Source organism: Siphateles boraxobius, unplaced genomic scaffold (assembly GCF_051911475.1).
Source record: "Siphateles boraxobius isolate OS27281-9 unplaced genomic scaffold, OSU_SipBor_1 66, whole genome shotgun sequence".
Taxonomy (NCBI): Eukaryota; Metazoa; Chordata; class Actinopteri; order Cypriniformes; family Leuciscidae; genus Siphateles; species Siphateles boraxobius.
The window spans coordinates 4,567,646-4,588,073 of record NW_027509193.1 but is presented as its reverse complement, the minus strand read 5'-3'; the positions used below and the strand labels follow the sequence as shown (position 1 = coordinate 4,588,073).

At 41.4% G+C, this 20,428-nt stretch overlaps 1 protein-coding gene across 2 annotated transcripts in view; it reads right to left on the bottom strand.

Moving 5' to 3' along the window:
* Positions 1 to 280: 280 nt before the first annotated feature.
* Positions 281 to 20,428, bottom strand: part of gcgra (glucagon receptor a) — a 92,313-nt gene continuing 72,165 nt past the window's right edge. The window contains exons 11-16 of one of the 2 annotated variants that reach the window (XR_013196733.1): positions 15,184 to 15,272; positions 12,626 to 12,773; positions 5,138 to 5,179; positions 3,752 to 5,033; positions 3,311 to 3,468; positions 732 to 1,634 (exon numbers count right to left, since the gene is read on the bottom strand). Coding sequence is in view for 1 of the 2 variants with exons in the window: in XM_077211744.1 (XP_077067859.1) it covers positions 4,671 to 5,033; positions 5,138 to 5,179; positions 12,626 to 12,773; positions 15,184 to 15,272 (642 nt within the window). In the remaining variant the exon portion in view is untranslated. Of the gene's footprint in view, positions 5,034 to 5,137; positions 5,180 to 12,625; positions 12,774 to 15,183; positions 15,273 to 20,428 lie in introns of both variants that reach the window. The other variant, XM_077211744.1, reaches the window with a different exon arrangement.

Here is a 20,428-nt window from a genome sequence, read left to right as displayed (position 1 = left end):
CATAACCATCAGGTGGGCGTAAAACGATCGTACGAAATTATATGATACAAATTTATACGAATTAGCGACCAATCCACCAAAACATAAAAAAGTTACAAACAGCCATGATAATGTGTACAAATTATCCTCTTTAAATTTTATTTGTAGTGCTAGTGATAACTTGACAGGGTCAATAAGTTTTTCTCTTTCAATGTTGCAATGAAAGGTTGTCTATGACAGCATACGGTAGGATTAACATTCTCTACTGATTTGGTAACAATGATAGACAAACCAAAAATACTTTTTTTACTTGAATATATTTATTCACCATCTTCATATCATAATTAATAAAAATAAAATAAAAAACATTACACAAGCACATATTTTAATCGACAGCATGGCAGGCCTTCTCTGTTACACTCCCTGTCTGGCCAGTCATACTATCAGCCCACCTACAAAGCAAGTAAGCTACACAACACAAAACTAGAGCACACCCATTACAATGAGCAACGCATCCACACTGTTTGTTGTGTCTTTGATTATAATGGGAGTGCTCTAAATTTATTGTTTTGCATCAGTCATTTGCAATGTAGCTGAGGTGTATGCTATGAAACACCAACACTGTGAAAAACAAAACAAAACAAAAAAGAACGTGGGGAATCCATACCGAGAAATTCACAATACATTCAACCAAAGACACTGCAGTCAGAGAATAGAGTGTATTTCAGGGGCAAACCAGATATCGTAATATATTTTGCAAGAAGGTTTTTTTTTTTTTTTGATATACTGGCATCTTTGTTTTTGAATTTTGGCAGAAACAAAACTTTAAAGGAATAGTTTGCTCAAAATGGAAAATTGGGTAACACTTTATTTTACAGTGTCCTTGTTACATGTTCATATTATTACTTATAATATAAACATCAGTAAATGATGCATAATTACATGCAAATAACTGTAAACCAAACCCTATTCGTAACCATAAACCAATAGTTAAGTACATATTGTTTGATATTAATATTATAGTACTTAATTGTATAATTACACTGTAACAAGGACTCTTTAAAATAAAGTGTAACCGAAAATGCTGATGACATTCCAACCCCACATTTTTTCTTCCATATAACACAAATGAGACATTATACAAAACGTCCAAGCTGCTCTTTTCCATACATGACAATTTATATTTCAAAAAGTAAAAAGCACCATAAAAATTAGTCCATATGTCATGTGCTCTGTTCATGAAGCTTTCTGAAGTCATACAGAATGGCAATTTTGTGTGAGCAACACATTTATTATTAATATTCTCTTCTACATCATTGATCCTCATGTGTCATGTGACCAATATCGACCAAAACGGTTTACATCTATACAAGCTATTCAATATTGACTTTACCAACATATTTAAATTTTTTGATGTGACCTCATTACCGTTCAGAGGCTGAATAATCAGTTCAATTGATAAAATGCATGTTTTGTTACATAGATTCAGCTTTCCATGTCTTCTGCATCCAAGGCATGGCTCTGGTTCTCCTGGGATACTTTTTGCAAGTTCATTCCTTGACATTTCAAGAGGGTCTGAAGTTTGAATGCAGATAGATGAGCATAACAGGCACTTTGCTTCCCTCACTGAAGAATTTGGCATCCCTTCAGTTTGGCTGCAAGAAACAGAGGGCTTACGCTCACATGGAAATAGAAGACAGTCCCATGCATGCGTGATTTATCGACTTCCGCGATAACTCACATGCTTGGATAACATTAGATGATGCCAATTTTGAAAAATCTGTTTGAAATATTCAAAAGGATTGTTTTGCTTGGGCAAACAACCTCAGGCAAATAGGATCATGGTCTTTGATCCCTTGTGGCGATAAAGTATTTCCTTTTTTGACAAAGCTTCAACTGAATTTTATAATGTTCAACACTTTGTAAGTACTAGAGTCTTTTACCAGCAATTATTAAAAATTAGCCACCGCTACCTCACCTTTAACACAGAATGACTGATTTATCTCAGCCAGTTTCACTCAAAAGGCAAATTGGTCTTGAGTGTTGCAAAACATGCCAGCAATTCTTCTTCTTAGTTGCCTGAACACTAAACCGGGACCTAAATGTTTATCTTACTCTCCACAAAGCACACACAACCACAAAATACACACCTTGTGAACAAATAGCAGACACCACAAAACAAAGTCATTACAAATCTCAACAGGCATTTACCAATATCTACAACAATTATAAATATAAATTATGCAAAATGCCCCACATAGTATCTGCAATAATCGTTGTCATGATCATCATGTGTTTGATGATCTAAAGAAAATAAAAATGTGCATCATTATGCACACAAATGCCACAATATGGGGCATCAGCTGCTCATTGTCATTAAAGGTGTCATTTATACGCCCTTATCATCACTAAACAGAATTGCAAAAAAATGACAAATTTCAAACTCTTCTCAATATCTAGGGGAAACTCATTCATTAGCATTCTCATTCCTCTTAAAATCAGTTTCTCAACAATTATCATATAATAAAATATTTGGAATAAAAATGTATTTTGTCAGAATACACAGCTTCGTTTGGATGGCCGTCAATGAGTAAAAGAGCCTTTTCCTTCATAATGATGTAGTTACGGGATCTAACAGCAGGACCCATGGTTCAGACAGAGTCCCACACCAAACTCAAGGTATTGGTGGAATCAATGTTGTTATGTTAGTGGTGTTAATGTGACAGAAATCGCACACTTAACCATCGCCGCAACCTCATTTCAGTGTCTTGCAGTTGTGTATTTTTATGGCATATCCTTGATCTGAGCATTAAAACATCCTCAGAGTGAGGAATTATTAAGATTATTATAAGGATTTGATCGGTCTTAAGTTGGAATTTGTTCTAAATTTTGTCTTTGCTTTCTCGCTCGCATCCTCTCAGTTCCTCCAACACATCCCGAAGCTCTATGGCAAAGGATTTGAATGCCTATTGGAAGTTGAGAAGTATGCGAGAGAAGAAGCAGTTGCTAACTAACACTGACTCTTGTACATGTCTTGTGGACAGTCATCTCCTCTGACCACTGACACAAGGGAATCAGATCTGGCATAATACTCCATTAAGGCATTGACTGAGACCCTTTGAAGTCTTCTACATACAGTATGGCTCCATTTTGCATGCTTGAGTGTACCACGCATGTTTCCTTGAAGGGAATTAATATCATTAATAGTGATTAATAGTGGCACATTCATCTAATATGTACATAATGTCCAGTTCACTGTACAGAATCTGCTTTAAGCAACTTTCATCTCTGAAGATTGAGTCAGTGACTGATGGATTTGTACTTCACTTACTTTGTTTGGTCAATCTTTAGCCGCGTTTCCACTGTCTGGCCAAACCGTTCTCGTTACTTAACTGTTCCATTCTGTGGTTCCATTCTATGGTTTCATTTTCCACTGTGGGGCTGATGACAGAGCTCTTTGGAATATAATACAAACACGTCTGTTGCTCCCTTGGTAATAAAAGAGATAACAGACAATATGAGATTTAAATAGCGATAACATTATGGAGGATGACCAGATATATTATTATCTTGTAATTACTTGCTTAATTGCCGTGCTTGGCAAGCTACAGAGAAACTAGCAGCCAGTCAACAAACAAGTGACCAATGCTGAGTGGCGACGTCACTACATGCATTCTAGCCAACCGTGCTGAGAATTCCGGTCTGAGAGCAGTTTGTAATCATGCCATGTTGAACCAAGCTCAAGTGAAATATAACTGGAACTGTTCCTTACCATTCTTAAATTTGTTGTGGCCCAACGGTGGAAAAGCGGCTTTTGTGTTTTTGCTTTGATATTGGGGTCTATGACCTACAGAAAAAGGCACATGGGCAATACGGGGCATGATCAGTCTATGTCTATACCTTGCCTCTGCAATTCATTTTTAACAAATACAAAGATGGTTTTAATGAAACTAAACACAAACAGCTTTACTTGTTACATATACCCAAAAGCATGGATTGATTCCAAAATATATGCAAACAAAAATGCTGGTGTGCTGGTTTCACCACAAGGGTTTTTCAGTAACTTAACCAGCAGAATGTCCTTGACCAATCAGCTTCACCCGAAAGATTTTTGCAGGTGGACAGCATCGCTTTGCTGGTCCACCTGCCCCATATTAGCATAAACTTGAATGGAAATTTGTGTAGGGTTCCTTCGGTTCAGTCCGAACTCACACACTCTGAAAAGCATTAACTGGTTTGCTTAAGTTTTTGATGAATTCAGTTAAGTGTATCTCTAATTTTCTCTCCATCCAGAGACGCTGGTTGTAGATGTTTTTGCTGAACCTTTGCTGGTTCCATTTGGACCCTGCAATGCAGATGGGTTTTTTCTACTAAATCATCAACATCAAAGACAGCTATATTTTATAACACTAGAGTTAAGACTCTGTTTTTTTCAAAGGGTTGGTTAGCATGTACATTTGTGCAAATCTTTGTTAACATAAGTCCACCTTCTGCTCGGCCATGTAACATGAGTTTTCTGCTGAGCTTCAGAGAGGGCAGCGCTCTCACAAACTCACACGGGTGCCAGGGACACACACAAACATACACACGCTTCTCGCTCCAGCCAGGGCTAAGGGTTCAGGGCCCTCAGCCAGAGTAAGCAAGAGTGGTCGGGCAATGGGTCTTCGGAGACACCTGGAGTCTACTTCATCTCACAAGTTTCTCTCAGCATTGCCCTGTGGAACGCTACAACACTTTCCTCTGTCCACCACCACTATTTCCTCGGTTATTGAACTGCAGGTGGAGCCATCCTGGGGCGTGGAGGTGAACTGCAGGCATCCCTGCCCAGTACCCATGCCATTTTGGTTGTTGGGCACCAACATCTGCTTCTCTTCTGGACTCCCAAGCCGGGAGGTAGTGGTAGCGATATCAGGCAGCCGAGTTAGGTTGGAGGAATGGACCAGGATGCTGCCACTTTTCATCTGAAGGGTCTGGCTGTAGGTGTGGCGGTACTCCTCCTCAATGTCCCTCCCAAGCTTCCAGCGTCTCCATTTCTTCAAAATCTCAGACTGAACCTGACCAATCAAGAAGATGCACAGAATGGAAAGGAAACAAATTTGTGAATCCAGAACTACCTTTTTGTGAGGTTGTGTACATTAAAGAAAAGAGTTGAACTCACCTCCTTGTTGACGAAGCAATATAAGATTGCTACCAGCAGCCCCTGTGAACATGTCAGAGCATGAATAAGCAAATCATTTAAAGTCACCATGAAATCAAAACTGACAATTCTCATTTTTGCTTATTATAAATCCTTGCATATCATAATTTTTTTATTAATGTGCCCTCATTGTAGCAACATCTCGTCTTCCCTCTGATGACGTGGTTACTGGTACGACGACAGGATAACCTGTGACTTGAGATTGCAGCAATAGAAAACCACAACCATCCAATCAATTCCCCATGAACAAAATCATTTTTTTCTTGTTCGAGAAGTGTTTCTCTTTGAAAGACTATCGCAGCTTTCGTTATATGCCGACTTTAAGACACACCTACAACAAGGTGGAATGGTATAAATGCACAACCTGCTGAAAAGACCAGGGGTGTTGCTTAACTAACATATTATTGAACCATTTTGAAAAATATGGGTAACCAAACAGTTGATGGACCCCATTGACTCCCATCAACTGTTTGAATGTACAGACATTCTTCAAAATATCTTCTTATGTGTTCAGCAGAAGAAATAAACTCATACAGGTTTGAAACAACTTGAGGGTGAGTAAATGATGACAGAATTTTCATTTTTGAGTGAACTCAAAATGACTTTCCCTTTAACCCCTTTAATGATGTCATGCAGGTGGTGTAGGAAAAACGTCTTCTAATAAATTGATACATATTTTAATATTTTGTACAAAAGCATGATCTTTTTAAGTCCATCTCATACTAATAATAAACTAAGCTACAAACCACAGGTCGAGGGCAACATTCCTTTCAAATAGTCCAAACCCCCACTCTAACCCTACACTTAACTCTAACTTAAACCAGAATTAACAACCACCATAAACCAGCCTGGATTAGCAATTCAAGCTGTTCTCAAGGTGTTAGTTGACTAGTACAGTAAGATTAACAATGCTAAGTTCATATGTTTGATTCCCAGGGAGCACACACTACTAAACGTATATAATGAATGTCCAGTGAATGAATATATAATTCAATATAATGAATTAATTTTTACTGCAAAAACCCAACTAAATATCATGTTCTGTGGTTGTTCATAGTCAAACATTCTGTAAATAAAAACAAAGTGCTTTCAAAAATCTATAAAATTAATAATCAGTCTTTTTTGCGAATGAGCTAAACATGACAATATGAAAGAGACTTAAGGTTCAGTTAGTGTAATCTGCAGTAAAATATTCAAAAGCCAATAAGCATGAAGTGTCTGCAGATGGATAAATAACAGTCAAGCTTTATGTCTTCTCTCTCTCTCTTTCTCTGAATCTTTAAACATGTGAAAAGTCTCATTAGGGCAATTCCTCCAGGCAGATAATACAAATTCAATGCATTGCAGCTGTGCTCCTCTTGAGTGTCGTTATCAGTTTGTCAAAGGGTGAGTCAGCCAATTTGTAGCGCCTGCTCTCTCAAAGCAATTAGTCCTGACATAGTAAAATAAGCTACAAAATGTATTTTTTTTTCCCAAAGCTGCTGCCTGATCAAGGAACATTTGAATGCATTGCTGATTTGCAGCATATGGGGCTTTCAGGGAGATTTTGGCAAGGTGAAGTTATTTCTCTCTCCCATATCGAGAACATAACATTGTTTCATTTGTTATTACATCTGAGCTTTGAGCTTATTATCCATCTTTTTGTTGTGCATAATTCATAATTGAATTGAGACTGCCTTAAATTTCAATTAAATTCCTGATTTTGAATTGAGGTGACAAACAAGATACAGAATAGTAAGATAAATAACATATATTAATAATACAATTATCCAGATAAATGCTGTGAAAGTTTCATTTAGAAGTGGAACTCTACACTGTGGCATGAGTTGACATTATGGGAATGTTCCTCATGAGCTGGTGTTTGAAGTATGTGTGTTACACACCAATCCTTATTGACTACCGCAGTTGAGTGACATCCCAGCTCGCACTGGCAGATTATATAAGGGCGCCTAGAAAGAACATCATCAGCTTCTTTGTCTTCAGGAAGCCGTATGCTTGTCTGTTTGTGTGATCTCTGTGTTAGTGGCTAGGATTGAAAAAAAGTCAAGGTTTAGGAAATGTGTCACAACGTTCTCAAGATATATAATCCAAGATGATGCCCATGCTCTGTGTGTTATATGTCTTGGTGGGCCACATCTCTTAAACTTTGACTTTATTTTTCCATCCTTGCCCTCACGAGGGGGCTGGTTGTTCTCACTTTGAACACTTCACAGTGAGGAAGCTCCACTCCCATCTGACACTTTTTAAGGGAGATGGGAGCCAGGCGTCTGCACCCTGCAGACTGTGTCCCTCTGCAGCAAAGTGAGCATAGCAGAGAGCATGTTATTGGCCAGATCTTGTTCTTGATCTAGATGTGATGGGAGTTGAGGAGGATGTTATGAGTAAGTCTGTATCCTCCCTCAACCCCACATATGAGGAGCTGATTGATGTAAAGACCAGTTAAAATTAGATTGGTCTGTGGAGAGAGAGGAATCTACCCCAAGCAGGTTGGAGAGATTCCTGGCAAGTCATAAGACTTCCGCTCCAGTGAGCCTTCCTTTCCTCCAAGATCATGGGAGAAGCTGTTTTCAGCCCATGTTCACGCCCCTGTTATGAATAGTTACACCAACTTTAAGGGGCTTGATGAAGACAAATATGCGGGGATGCCCTGTTTAGGAGTCGCTTGCGAACTACCTCGTCCCCGGGCTGGTGTCTTCATGGAAGGCTAAGCAGGAGGCTTGCTCCAACGGCTCCTCACTTGCTGCCATGGTTCCCATGGAGAGGCATTTTTGACATCTCAGGCATCTCTCAGGGTTCAAGGATAAATATAGAGTTTTTTTTCTAGATGTCTCTGTGACGCCTACTGGTCTTTTTGGCACCGCTGTCGAGGCAGTGGTCCAAAAGTTCAGAGAGTCGTGAGCGTTTAAGAAGTATATCCCCCGCTGCAGTCTCACATCCCACTCTTCTCACCCTGTTCCTGAGGTCAAAAGGAGAGCGGCTCTACCTGTGCTCCGGGAGGCGGCGACCTTGTAAGAAGTCAAAGGGGGATCTAAGGGGTGTCATCTCGGCTAAGAGTGAGAGAAGCCGAACCCTCATCTTGACTTCTGATACATAAGTGAAGTGGCAGTTGAGGTCGAGTTTATTTCCTCCTGTATCAATATTTCAGTCCTCCAGATATGAATGAGGAAATTCAACAAGTCAGTTGCAGGCGATGGGTCTCATCTGTTCACTTCTTGAATAAATTGGACTAGTGCAGTAGTATTGGCTCAGGCATTATCTTTCCCTGAGCCTGGAAAGCGCAGGTGCTTTCATATGAATAAGTGACCACATATTTTCCCACCTTTTTAGTATATCGCCTCTGCGGTTTATTGGGCTTCCCTCAGAATCACACTCGTTGAGTGAAGTTGGTGTGCTCACATTTAGTACCCACTTTTAGTTACAGAGTGTGTCCCCTTTGGGGAAAGGTGCTACACAGATAGGGAGCAGGGTTTGGCTGTTAGTGCCCCATCCCTTTGTCTATTGTGTCCTTGCACACTATTGTCTGCTTCTCGTTGAATTACATTCATATTGGAGTAATGGGCTGGCACTTCCCTTGGGGAAGGGGCAGCTTATCTGTGCCTCCTCCTAGATTGGAGGCTGCATCAGTCTTTTCCCATATATGGATGGGCAGTACAGTAATGAGAATTAGCTTTTCCGCTTCTGTGACTCACTCCGTCTATACCTCTGGCCGGTTTCACATAGTCTATAGTGTTAGACAAGTCTAAAATTTGCTCATAGACTAGTCTAATGCAAGTAAGACTGTTTCACAAAAATAAAGACTGACTTAATTAAGACCAAAAAAATTAGACACCTTACCCCCAGGCTAACTTAGGTCTAAGACTCTATGTTACCTTGGCAACCAGCAGTAACAATCAGTTACATTACAAATAGCCAAAAAAAGGGAAAATGGCTCATAATTTGTGGTTCGCTGACGACGTTATGGAGAGAGCTATGAGAAGAGAAATGGTTTTTAGGATATTTCCTCTTAAATATTTATTTTTTGGCATCTTGTACCATGTTTTTGTATCTTTTCTGTACGTCTTTAACGCTCTGCTCAACGGTCGGATTAACTCTGTTGTGGCGAGCAGGATGAGGCTGAGGGATGTGAGAGAATGGCGCAAGGCCGGTGGCGTGAGTGATAATGAACGTCACCTGTGAGACGCACCGGTCTCGCATCTCTCACGGAGGAGCGGAAGCACTTGGCAACATAACTGCATCTCCGCAAATCTAATATAAATTGAATATTTATTTCCCACTCTATATGCAAATTCGAGTTCACGTCAATGAAAGCAATATATGAGCTGCATTTTATTTATCATTAGCTAATTTCAAGAGTGGCATCAACACAGGTAAGATAATTTAGTGTCACTACTTTTAATGAAGACAACTGTGTGTTGTGCTTCAGAATGTAAGCTGAACTTTCAGCTTCATTTGCGTCAGTTTGCACGTCTGCTTGCTGAAGAGAGACTCAGACATATCTGATGCGATACGTGTTGCAGCAGCACTGTCATATCTGAAAACTGGGAACCGTTATAATGCGCTCTTGCATGTTATTTTTTTTAACCATTTTGAGAGGAGTAAAATTTACAATTGTGACTTCAACAAGCAGATGCATTTTGTTCAGTTTCATCTGGAATATGAAAAACTTTCCTCTCTGTCAGAGGGCATTTGCCTCAAGATTGAATAGCTTTCCAAACAGAGAAAACACATGAAGTGACCAGGTACGTATGAACGGAGTTTCCACATGCATCACAGTCATTTTAATATGTATGGAATGTTTAATAAGGACTTATTAAAATTTATAGCATTAACTATTTACAGCGGAACGTTGGGTAACTTGTTTGCACTGATGCGCAGTGGTCGCGCAAATGGTTTGTTAGAGCTGCACGCTTTCATTGACTTGTGCAGTTTAATTCTCACACTTTAAAGGGGTGGTAAAACACGATTTCACTTTTATAACTTTAGCTAGTGTGTAATGTTGCTGTTTGAGCATAAACAACATCTGCAAAGTTACAGCGCTCAAAGTTCAAAGCAAAGGGAGATATTTGCTTTTAAAAAATAAAATTTCTAAGGACTACAGCAAACAGCCGGGTTTGGACTACACGACATTCCATGGGATATGCTGACATCAGCATATCCCATTATTTACATAAACCCCTCCTCCGAGAATACTTAATAAGCGGGGCGAGGCCATTTTATATTGTTGTTTGGGAGAGGAGTTTTCGTAATGCCATCGAAACGCTGCTGTTATTTTCATCCTGATTGCAGGTTCACTTTGTTCAGCCTTCCTAGGGACGAGGGAGTTAGGGATCAATGGTTAAAATTTATTTTTAACTCGGTCCCCCATAATTATGACCCAAATCTCGCTCTCTGTGCTGCACATGTTACGGAGGAAAGCTTTCACAATTGTTGCGAGTTCAATGCAGGATTCGAACATCTGCTTGTCCTGAAAGATGGAGCAGTTCCAACTTTAAAAACAGAAGCTTTTGTTTACGAGCCACAACCTGTAAGTATGATTTATTTTTCGTCGATGTGTTTTCCTGTAATAGTTTGTATTGTTAATTGTATGTTGTAGCAAGGAAGTAAACAAATGACAACGCTGTATGGCTCTGCTGGTTTGTTAAATGCTCATTCATACATAACGTTATCCGACAAACACCTAACGTTACAAACTTTTTTTTTAATCTCAACAGCGAACTTGGAATTAGTGTAAATTATTCTTTGATTAGAGCTTTTATGTTTATCTACATGCTTGTTTATCTATAGGCATGCTAAACATGGTCCTGTGTTTGATTTGGCAGCCGATGTTTAGTGTTCGTTTTGGGTTAATAGTTCTGTCGACAGATATTTGGCTACAATTGTTCTAAAAATACAAAAGTAACGGTGGCATGCAGTCAGAAACGATCACTATAGATCCGCAGTCTTTACTCAAAAAAATCCCTTTGAGGACTGTAGTATAATTTGTTAGAACGATTATATGAAATTCTTGTTTATGAAGCTTATTTTTTTGTAATTCTATAATAATTAGTACACTTAAATAACAGCGTATCTAAAAAGTAATGAGAGAACAACAAAAAACAAACCTTTCTGAAACATTGTTTAACAGCCGTTCTTGAACAGGTTCTGCTCGATCATCTTCACTAACGTTTCCCCGGGTCCGATTGGTTTTATTGACGCCATTGTTTATAATACACCAAAGCACAAAGTACCGGTAAAGGTACGGGGCGTGACGTTTCCGGAAAATGTGCACTAGACGGTTAGCGAATCACAACACACTGGGCCAGCTAACCAATCTGAGCCTATTGCGTAGTTTTGAGGGACTGGCTTCGTAGAACCCGGAAACCATCAGACCGTTTTTACAAGGAGGGGCAGAGCAGTGTAGAATAAAGGTAAAATATATAACAAATAATGCAATTTTTAAAAAACTAATCATGAACACATGTTACAGTGCACCCCACAAACACAATCAAGCCTTCAGAAAACTGCGTTTTACCACCCCTTTAATAGTATTAATAACTAAATTAATAAAACAAGCTGTTACTAAGAGGAATTATTCCATCAAAACGTAGATCTGTATGCAGGTGGGAGGTAGGCTACTTTATCTGAATGAAATACATACACCTCTCTCGCGGTTGCTTGCGTGTCAGCGATTAACCCTCCACGTGCCAGTGTTGGCAGGCGTGCCTTAGGTTGCCGACCCCTGGCATAGTGGATGTTTCGTTCCCATAGCATCAACTAATGATGCAGTGTAGAGTTCCACTTAGAAAGGTAAGGTCTCAGGTTACAACTGCATCCATGGGAGACACTGCATCATTTTGCCATACTTTTGGGCATTCCTCTACATCTTCCTTCAGACAAACAAAGCTGTTGACGTTTTTTCTAGCCGTCCTTATATACTCGAACAGCGCAGATGTAACATCACCCAACTGCAGTAGCCAATCAAAATTGGCACGCAACACATGCTTCAGACACCGGCTCACTGCTCGCGTTCCTGTAGCGTCAACTCATGATGTAATGTCTTGTTCCCCTTCTCAGGGAACCATGGTTACAGTCGTATCCTTAGACGGATAAGTAATAAGCCTATTACATAATAACTACAATTTTCAGTAGGTTTTCTAAAAATGTAATTATTCACATATGATCATTTGTATTTAATATACATATTTCTATTATATTTAATAGATTAATAGATTGGTTCATGGTGAAAGAGAATGTTCTACTCAGCAAATGATATAATCAATAGATTCAATTTGGTGTCAATATTTATTTCTATAAAGTAACAGTACCTGAAAACAGTGTTTGTTGGGCTAAATTGCTCTGTTGTGTGGCTTTGTTGAATTGGTTTGAATTTGATGCAATTCACTGTCCTGTCATTCCACTGAAAATGCACACAATGAAAGGACAAGTGATGGTGTATTAAGGCTTTCTGACCTGGAAGGAGTTAAAGAAGAGGTCAATGAAGAGTTTTGTGAGGCGCAGGGGTAGAGCACCATGTGAGGTAGACTCGTCAGTGACGAACGAAAACAGGACCGAATGGATCCCCAGTAACGGAATCAGAGTGAGGGTGGACTTAGCAAGCCTGAAAAGGAGAGAAAAAAGAAATAATACACAGGTCATCTGGAAACAAACACACAATATTGTGTGAATGCTTAATGGGAAAGTTCACTCAAAAAAGCTAATTCTGTCATCACTTACTCACCCTCATATTGTTCCAAACCTGTATGACTTTCTTTCTGTTGTTTTGAAGAATGAACTGAATGTTTTATGCAATGGTTTTTCCTAATGGGGGTTAAGCCTGGCTCACACTACAGGAGTTTTAGGCCGATTTATGCCCGATTTCCTCCTCCCGAGAATCGGAGAAAATATCTTGTTGAGGACCTCGATCGGTTCCGATGTTCGGCGCAGATTATCTGGTAATGTGAGGCGTTCACAGATCGAATCTTGCACCTCCCGATCTGCTCTCACACAAATCGGGCTTGCCCCGATCATATCAAACATGTTTGATATTTATCGGGATGATCAAGATTGTGATTACGTCAGTACTGTCACAATAGCCAATAAGAAACAAGTAGGGCTGTGGTGAAGGAATTTCCATTGAGGTAATTTTGAGTGACTCAACAGCGTGATATGCAGTATTATCTTAATTTATTTATGTATTGCTAAATAAATAAGTGTTACGCTGTTGTCAGCAGGCACGAGGACTAGTACATATTCAGTAATGAACCCGAAACTAAAAAAAGTGGAGTAGGCCTAAACAGAAGATGTCAAAATAAGGGTCCACATAATATAATAACAGAACATAAACCTGACAATAAGTTTGTTAGATCATTGTTATATAACAGTTAGTCCCGATCCTCGAATTTCACCTAACGAGAGGCTTTCTGCTGATATTTCACCAGTATCGTCATTGCTCGTCTCTGCGTGTTATAGACAGGCTGTCACTCAGTCCAGTTACACTGTTACGACACTAGGTGGCGACAAGGCACTGCCTTTGAGTGAGTCATTGTTCATTCAACGAAAATGTAAAAAAAATCGGATTCATTCTAAGATGTAATGAAACAAGCTGTTAATTATTTTAATATTTAATTTAAAAAAAATGAAAGCTCCACTTAATAAGACTCAGCTGAGCAGCAATCTGGCGCATGGGTAACGCTGAAGCTGATGCATCACTTCATGATAGAGATCAATGGCATTGATTTATTGTATTGACCAGAGCTGACGCCATTCATAGAAATATCCTTAAATGTTAAAAGGGTGATTTTTTTTTTTTAAAGATTTTGCTTTCCTTGGTCAAGGCAACCTTTTCATGAATATGACTTGATATGAAGGACAGATATTTAGTTTACACCCACTTTTCTGCTTCCGATCTGTTGCATGAGATCACATGATCATGGTGGAATCATATCAAGGCGCTTCCTCTGGCACGATAATCTTAATAACATTGTGTAGTGTGTGATGCGCTGCGATTTTCAAATCTTGTAGTGTGAGCATGTTTAAGATTTGAGGGAAGAAGATCTGCAAAGATTCTCCTTAAGTGTGTGCTGCAACCAGATTTCAATATCGGTTAGGATTTTAAAACTCCTGTAGTGTGAACCAGGCATTAGTGAAAAGCTAATAATTAAACATTAAACATTCTAATTATTAGAATCATGAAATATATATATATATATATATATATATATATATATATATATATATATATATATATATATATATTTTTTTTTTTTACAAATTACAACTGTAATTTACAACAGTAGTAATATTACTTTTTATAAAAGAGGTAAAACAATATAATAATAATATGCCTTCTTTATGTGCAACCCTATACATAAATAATTTGAAAATGTAAACAATAACAACAATAAAAATAACTTACACCATTGTCTACATCAGATGCAAGCGATGTGACGCGATACGAAAAAGCAAATATAATAAATTCTAATCAATGATGCTGTCTACACTGGATGCAGCACGAAACGACATGACACATTTATGCACTACTTCAGTCAAGAAGGACAAATCAATGGATTTGCAACGATCGTTTTGTTGCATCCATTGTAGAGTCTCAATCTGGTGTGGACACTGTGTTACTAAAAAAGATTAAATATTTTATCTTTTTACTTGTATGTCATGTTACCATTAACCAACATAGGAAACAATGAATATATGAATGCAACACTGAAAATCCCTTCACTATATGCTGCAGGTCTCACATCTTGATCATGTTTGCATGCAAATGATTAAAATATTGTGGATATTGTGCATCAACACATCACATCCTATTTGCAAATGTCATTGGTTTTCAAGTCTCTCATAACCAATTGTGATGCAAAATGTTCTGAATTGAAGGAGATTTTAGATTTTCAGCAAATAACTAACTTAAATTTCAAACTGTTCCTCTGAAGCAAAAGGTTTGGAATAAGGGAGAATAAATAATACCAGAAATTCCACTTTTCTGTGAACTAACCCTTAAACTGCAGGACACCCACCGGAACTTGTAGTCAGTATATCTCATTTGGTGCGCCCTCAGTTTGGACATGAGGATCTTGATGATGTGTATGAATATGAAGAAGTTAATCTGAACAGAGAGGAAAACATCATAATGTTTTCCATTAAGACCATTATGTCATATTAGCAGGACAAAACTGACACAACAGTTCCCTCACAGCACAACAAATGACTCAAGACGAGAGACTGGGGTGGCAAGAAGAGTGGGGGAAGCAAGTAAGCAATGCTTGGCAGAGTCTGGAAACAGCAGTCGAACAGTCCAGCCCTATGAGAATTCAAACATTGGAATTCCTGCCCACTACAGGAACACTTGAACAGTTATGTAGAAACATCATTGCACATTTCTAAATGCTCATCTGCACTTCACAGCCAATGTGAGCATTATGGATGCCAGACAATTTTACACAGTATTGCACCTTTCGTCGCAATCATGTGGAAATAAGACACTCGAGTAGGGGAGGGCGATTCTTTGAAATCATTGCTGTAGACTCTAAAACATATTACGTGTAGTCGCCTCCTGATTTACTGAGAGTCAACATTATATGGGAATATTTTTTGTGCATAATGGAAATGACTGCAATTTTGAATGTTGTGTTTATTGCTAAAGCAACTGCAATGTAATTGGGTGTGACGGTATGAGCATAAATGGAAACTGCAGGGCATAAAACAGCACAAAACAATTAACCTTCCTGTGTTCTTCATATTCCTTCTGTTATGTCAAATAATACAGTCAAGCCTGAGTCTCAGTAATGTTGTTAATATCATAATTCTTACTATGAATATGGTATGGGTGTCAGGGTTGGGCAACATTCTGAATTGACGAATAGCCTCTTTTCATTTCATGAATGTGAATTTGAATTAAATTGGCCACAGTATTTTGAATTGGACTGACAGAACAGGACTTACATAACTAAGTTTCATTCGTTTTGTGATTTTATTGCTTTTAATATAGACTAATCATCCCTATTTAAGGAGCCCCTAAAGGGACATGGTGGTGGAAAAAATATGGGATGGGAGGAAAAATACATTTGTAAACTTTTGCGTTTCCCCAAGAAACTTTCTGAATGCAAAACATTGTGCGAGCGGAATGCAGACATTAGCAAGAAAACGTCTCAGGTTACGTATGTAACCCTGGTTCCCTGAGAGGGAACGAGACGCTGCGTTGAGACGCGGTGGGAACGCTCTGCGTGATTGCGTCGTGAAGCACGTGTATAATCAGTCCAATGGAAGAGCTAGACATCATAGCCGGGTGACGTCATAGACCAGGAAGCTATAAAGCACACCTGAAAACAGACCACGACAGCTTATGATAAGCCTTAAGCAAGTCGATCAGGGCATGCAGGAAGTATGGCAGGAAAAAGCAGCGTCTCGTTCCCTGTCAGGGAACGTCCTGGTTGCGTATGCAACCCACCGTTCCCTGGAAGAGGGAACGGAGGACGTAGTCGACGGTCGACTGAAATGGGATCGCGCTAGAGAGCCTATTATCTTCGATTACTATTGAACGAGCCAATGCAATTTGGCGTGTGTGATTTGCATCACACACTCCGCCCCCGCGGCGCGGGTATAAATACGGAAGTGGATGCACGCACTAGTTGCTTTTCGCTGAGGAGCCGAGAGTAACCCGGGGTCAGCGGTGGTCCAGCGGTAGTGGCAAGGGGACTACGTCCTCCGTTCCCTCCTTCAGGGAACCTTCCAGTGCCTAAACCAAAGCCTCCTGATGCCCCCGCAAATTTAAGGCGGGGAAGGACAGGGCTTAGGCCAGGGAAGTCACTGCTGTTCCTACAGGACCACTGGGAAATCGTTCCCCGTACATTGGAAGGAAGGGACGCTGCGGAAGCCACATCCAACCCAGAGGGAGGTAACGTGGAGAATACACATATGAACTGGGCGGAAACCGGGCAGTCTAACATATGGAATGTCACTGGGGTGGCTCCAGCCTAAGACGGGGGAGACACACCGGACAGTGACGGCAGAGAGACTCTGCCGAGGGAAGACACAGGCTCGCCGCAGGGAGCCGTATCGTGGAAGAATACACATATGGGGTCGCCGTAGGGACCGCAACATATGGACCCAGCCTAACACAGGTTCCACACTGCTTACGAGTGGTAGGCCTAACACCAGACGTTCCGCACGTCCGACGTCGGAGGGGTGTGGAGGAACTCAACACTGTTCAATTTTAAGGGAACTCAACTGGAGTAGAAAGGCACACGTATCCAGTCCATAGGAGGGGAATGGCGCAGCAAGCCGACACTTGAACCGGGCTCACGGTGAAACTGGCTTCATGAGAAGGGAGCCCACGGGAAGCAGCGGTTCAACTAGGTGTCATCCAGCCCCCAACTCTAGAATCTGTTTAGCAAAGCATATCGTCAACGCCCAGGCAGAGCACTTTACACTCATCATAGAGGAGCTCAACACCTAAGTTGACATGTTGCATCTCGGATTTTTACCGAAATGAAGGCAAGCACTAAGTGCAACTTTTCATGGAGACAGCCTTCCCTCTGTGCTGAGTTCAGATATTTGTAGAGCTGGTCTGAGGTCTATGGCTTGCATTCTGTACATGTCCAAGTGAACGGACAGAGAAGCCAGGGCTGGATCTGCCTCCTCCAGGGCAGTGCTTGCAGGCTCAGCACCTGCTCCTATTACGGGAGAGGTAGGAACCTTGGGCACAATCCGAGCCGGGGTCTCAGCTTGTGAGAGTTAGCCGGCCCAGACTCCAGGCACAATACGTTGACCGAAAGCGAGCAAGTCCCTAAACTCTAGTAGAGACCACGCGAGCAGGAGAACTGATATAACAGAATTTTTAACTCACTGCCTGCAGTGGCTCAGGGGCGGTCTCTGCAGTGCAGTTCGCACCAGGGACAAGGCCCAAGAGGATAAAGAGGGACGCAAGGATTTACAAGACCTTGCTCCTCAGTAACCTGACGATCAGAAAGTGCTTCTGCAACACGATGAGCATCGTTTAAACACCGAGGCAACATCATTCTGAGGGTGAAGGAAAACAGCCTACTCCAACCCATTTTGCAGGAAAGAGAGCACTGAAGTGATCGAAAGCTTTCAGGATCTCCTCTGGAGAGAAGACGCACTCAACGACTAGGTTCCACTTCTAAATGCGTAAGCACGCTACCCCTTTCTAGGGGGTGCTCGCAGAAGTGATGGTAACTATCACATGCCTGTGATAGCCACCTGAACCTCCGCGTTCAGATGTAAGACCGCCCTTAATCCCCGGGGGAAGAACGCGGGTGCCATCGTGCCCTGTCCCTGAAAGAGTTTTCAGGGGAAATCAGGAAGGCTGTCGATGGGAACCAGGTCTAGTTGGGCCAATAAGGGGCAACTATGAAGACCTGTTCCTCCTGACTGGCAGGTAGGTGCAAGCGACGGGGGCAAAAAGACAGGAGCATTGCTCAACACAACATGTGAAGATCACTGGGCTTCAGGAGCATTTTCTGCTCAGCACTTGAGTGTGATAAGTTCACTGAGCTTCAGGAGCATTCCTGCTCAACACCTGAGTGTGATAAACTCACTGAGCTTCAGGAGCATTTCTGCTCAACACTTGAGTGCGAAGAACTTCACTGAGCACCAGGAGCATTTCTGCTCAGCACTGCGTGTGATGAATTCACTGAGCTAGAGGAGCATTTCTGCTCAACACCTGAGTGTGACGAACTCACTGAGCTACAGGGGCATTGCTGCTCAACACCTGAGTGCGATGAACTTCAATGAGTTTCAGGAGCATTTCTGCTCAACATGAAGTGTGATGATTTCACTGACTTGAGCAGGCGCAAGGCGACCATGAGTCGCAGTCGCTTTTAGAAGGCTCACTGGGGTTAAACGCATTTCTGCGGGCCCCTGGGGCAGCTGAGGCCCAGTGTTACTACCCTCCAAGGGTAGTCCGCTCGGTTTACACTGGCGGGAAGATGAAACCGGGGGGGCAACTGAGCGGCCCCGGAATGGTCATGACCCAGCTGGACCCAGGGGATGGAGTCTCCACTTGCCCTGGCTACAACTGTCGTGAGGCTCGACGGCGGCACGATTGAGTAAAGCGGGAAGAGTGGAACAAAGCGTCCTCAGAAGCTTCTGACTCCAAGGAGGAGGCGACGGGTGAGTTGTGACATGCAAGGGAAGCTTGCGCAACGGTCGCAATGTCTAACAACTCGAGGCATGAATGCCCGTGTAGTCGGGGTCGCCCAGGCCCCCGTTAAAACACGCCCTTTGTACATGGCCCCTCTATTGAAGAGGGTTTGGCAGCAGACCGGGATGAACTATAGTCACACAGGGTGAGCTGCTCTGCCACGGTCACCTCGGGACTCGATCATGAAGCTAGCGCTGAAGCGGTCACATATGGAGGAAGCCAAAGGCTGCGACTACCATATACCCCAGGAGCCTCTGAAAGTTCTTTCAGTGGGACCCTTTCTCACTTCAAGACCAGCTGAACACATTCTCATTGGAGAGACGTGTTAGACCGAGTCCATCTAGTTCCTGTCTAAGCTTTATTAGAGATGACGACAGTCCTCAGATCTTGCCTACCTCTAAATAACTTAGTTCCTACCACCCTCCTCGGAGGATCGTATGGAGATGCTGACACCTCGGTGCCCTGAACGGCGAACCGGCAGGGAACAACCAAACTGGCAGCGCTGCGACCCTCATCAGAGACTCACACCCCAGAGGGCGCCGAGGAGAAACGATTTCTTAAAACCATCCCTACCCCGGAGGGGGCCACCCTTTAGAAGCCTAATAGCCTCGGCGTCAGGGCTTCCTATCTGTCCAAGCTTTTTTAGAGATAAAATAGTCCTCAGATCTTGCATATCTCTAACTGGCTAGACTGCTTGATGACGCGGCTCGGGAGAGAGAAAGCTAGCAAACGTCTCTTTAACCCGAGGCACTGTCATACCATGATACTTAATACCCATAGCATTACTATAGTTAGACGTTTGGGCATTAAACACATAAAATAGAAACCGGCTTATTCCACGATCTCGACACCTCAGTGTGGTGTGGAGATAGGGAAAAAACGGCAGTCCCCGACGAGGAGGCTGAGATACAGAGTTTTTCTGTTTTTAGATATATTTCATCTAATAAACTCTCTTTTTCACTCTCATAATGTTCAGCTGGCCAGAAAATATTTAACTAGCAATAGATAAACCTCCTTTTAAAGCTCCTCTTTATTCAACAGAGCTGACTTATTTATTAATTTATTGAAAACTCAAACATCTTTCTTTTTCTTAATATCTT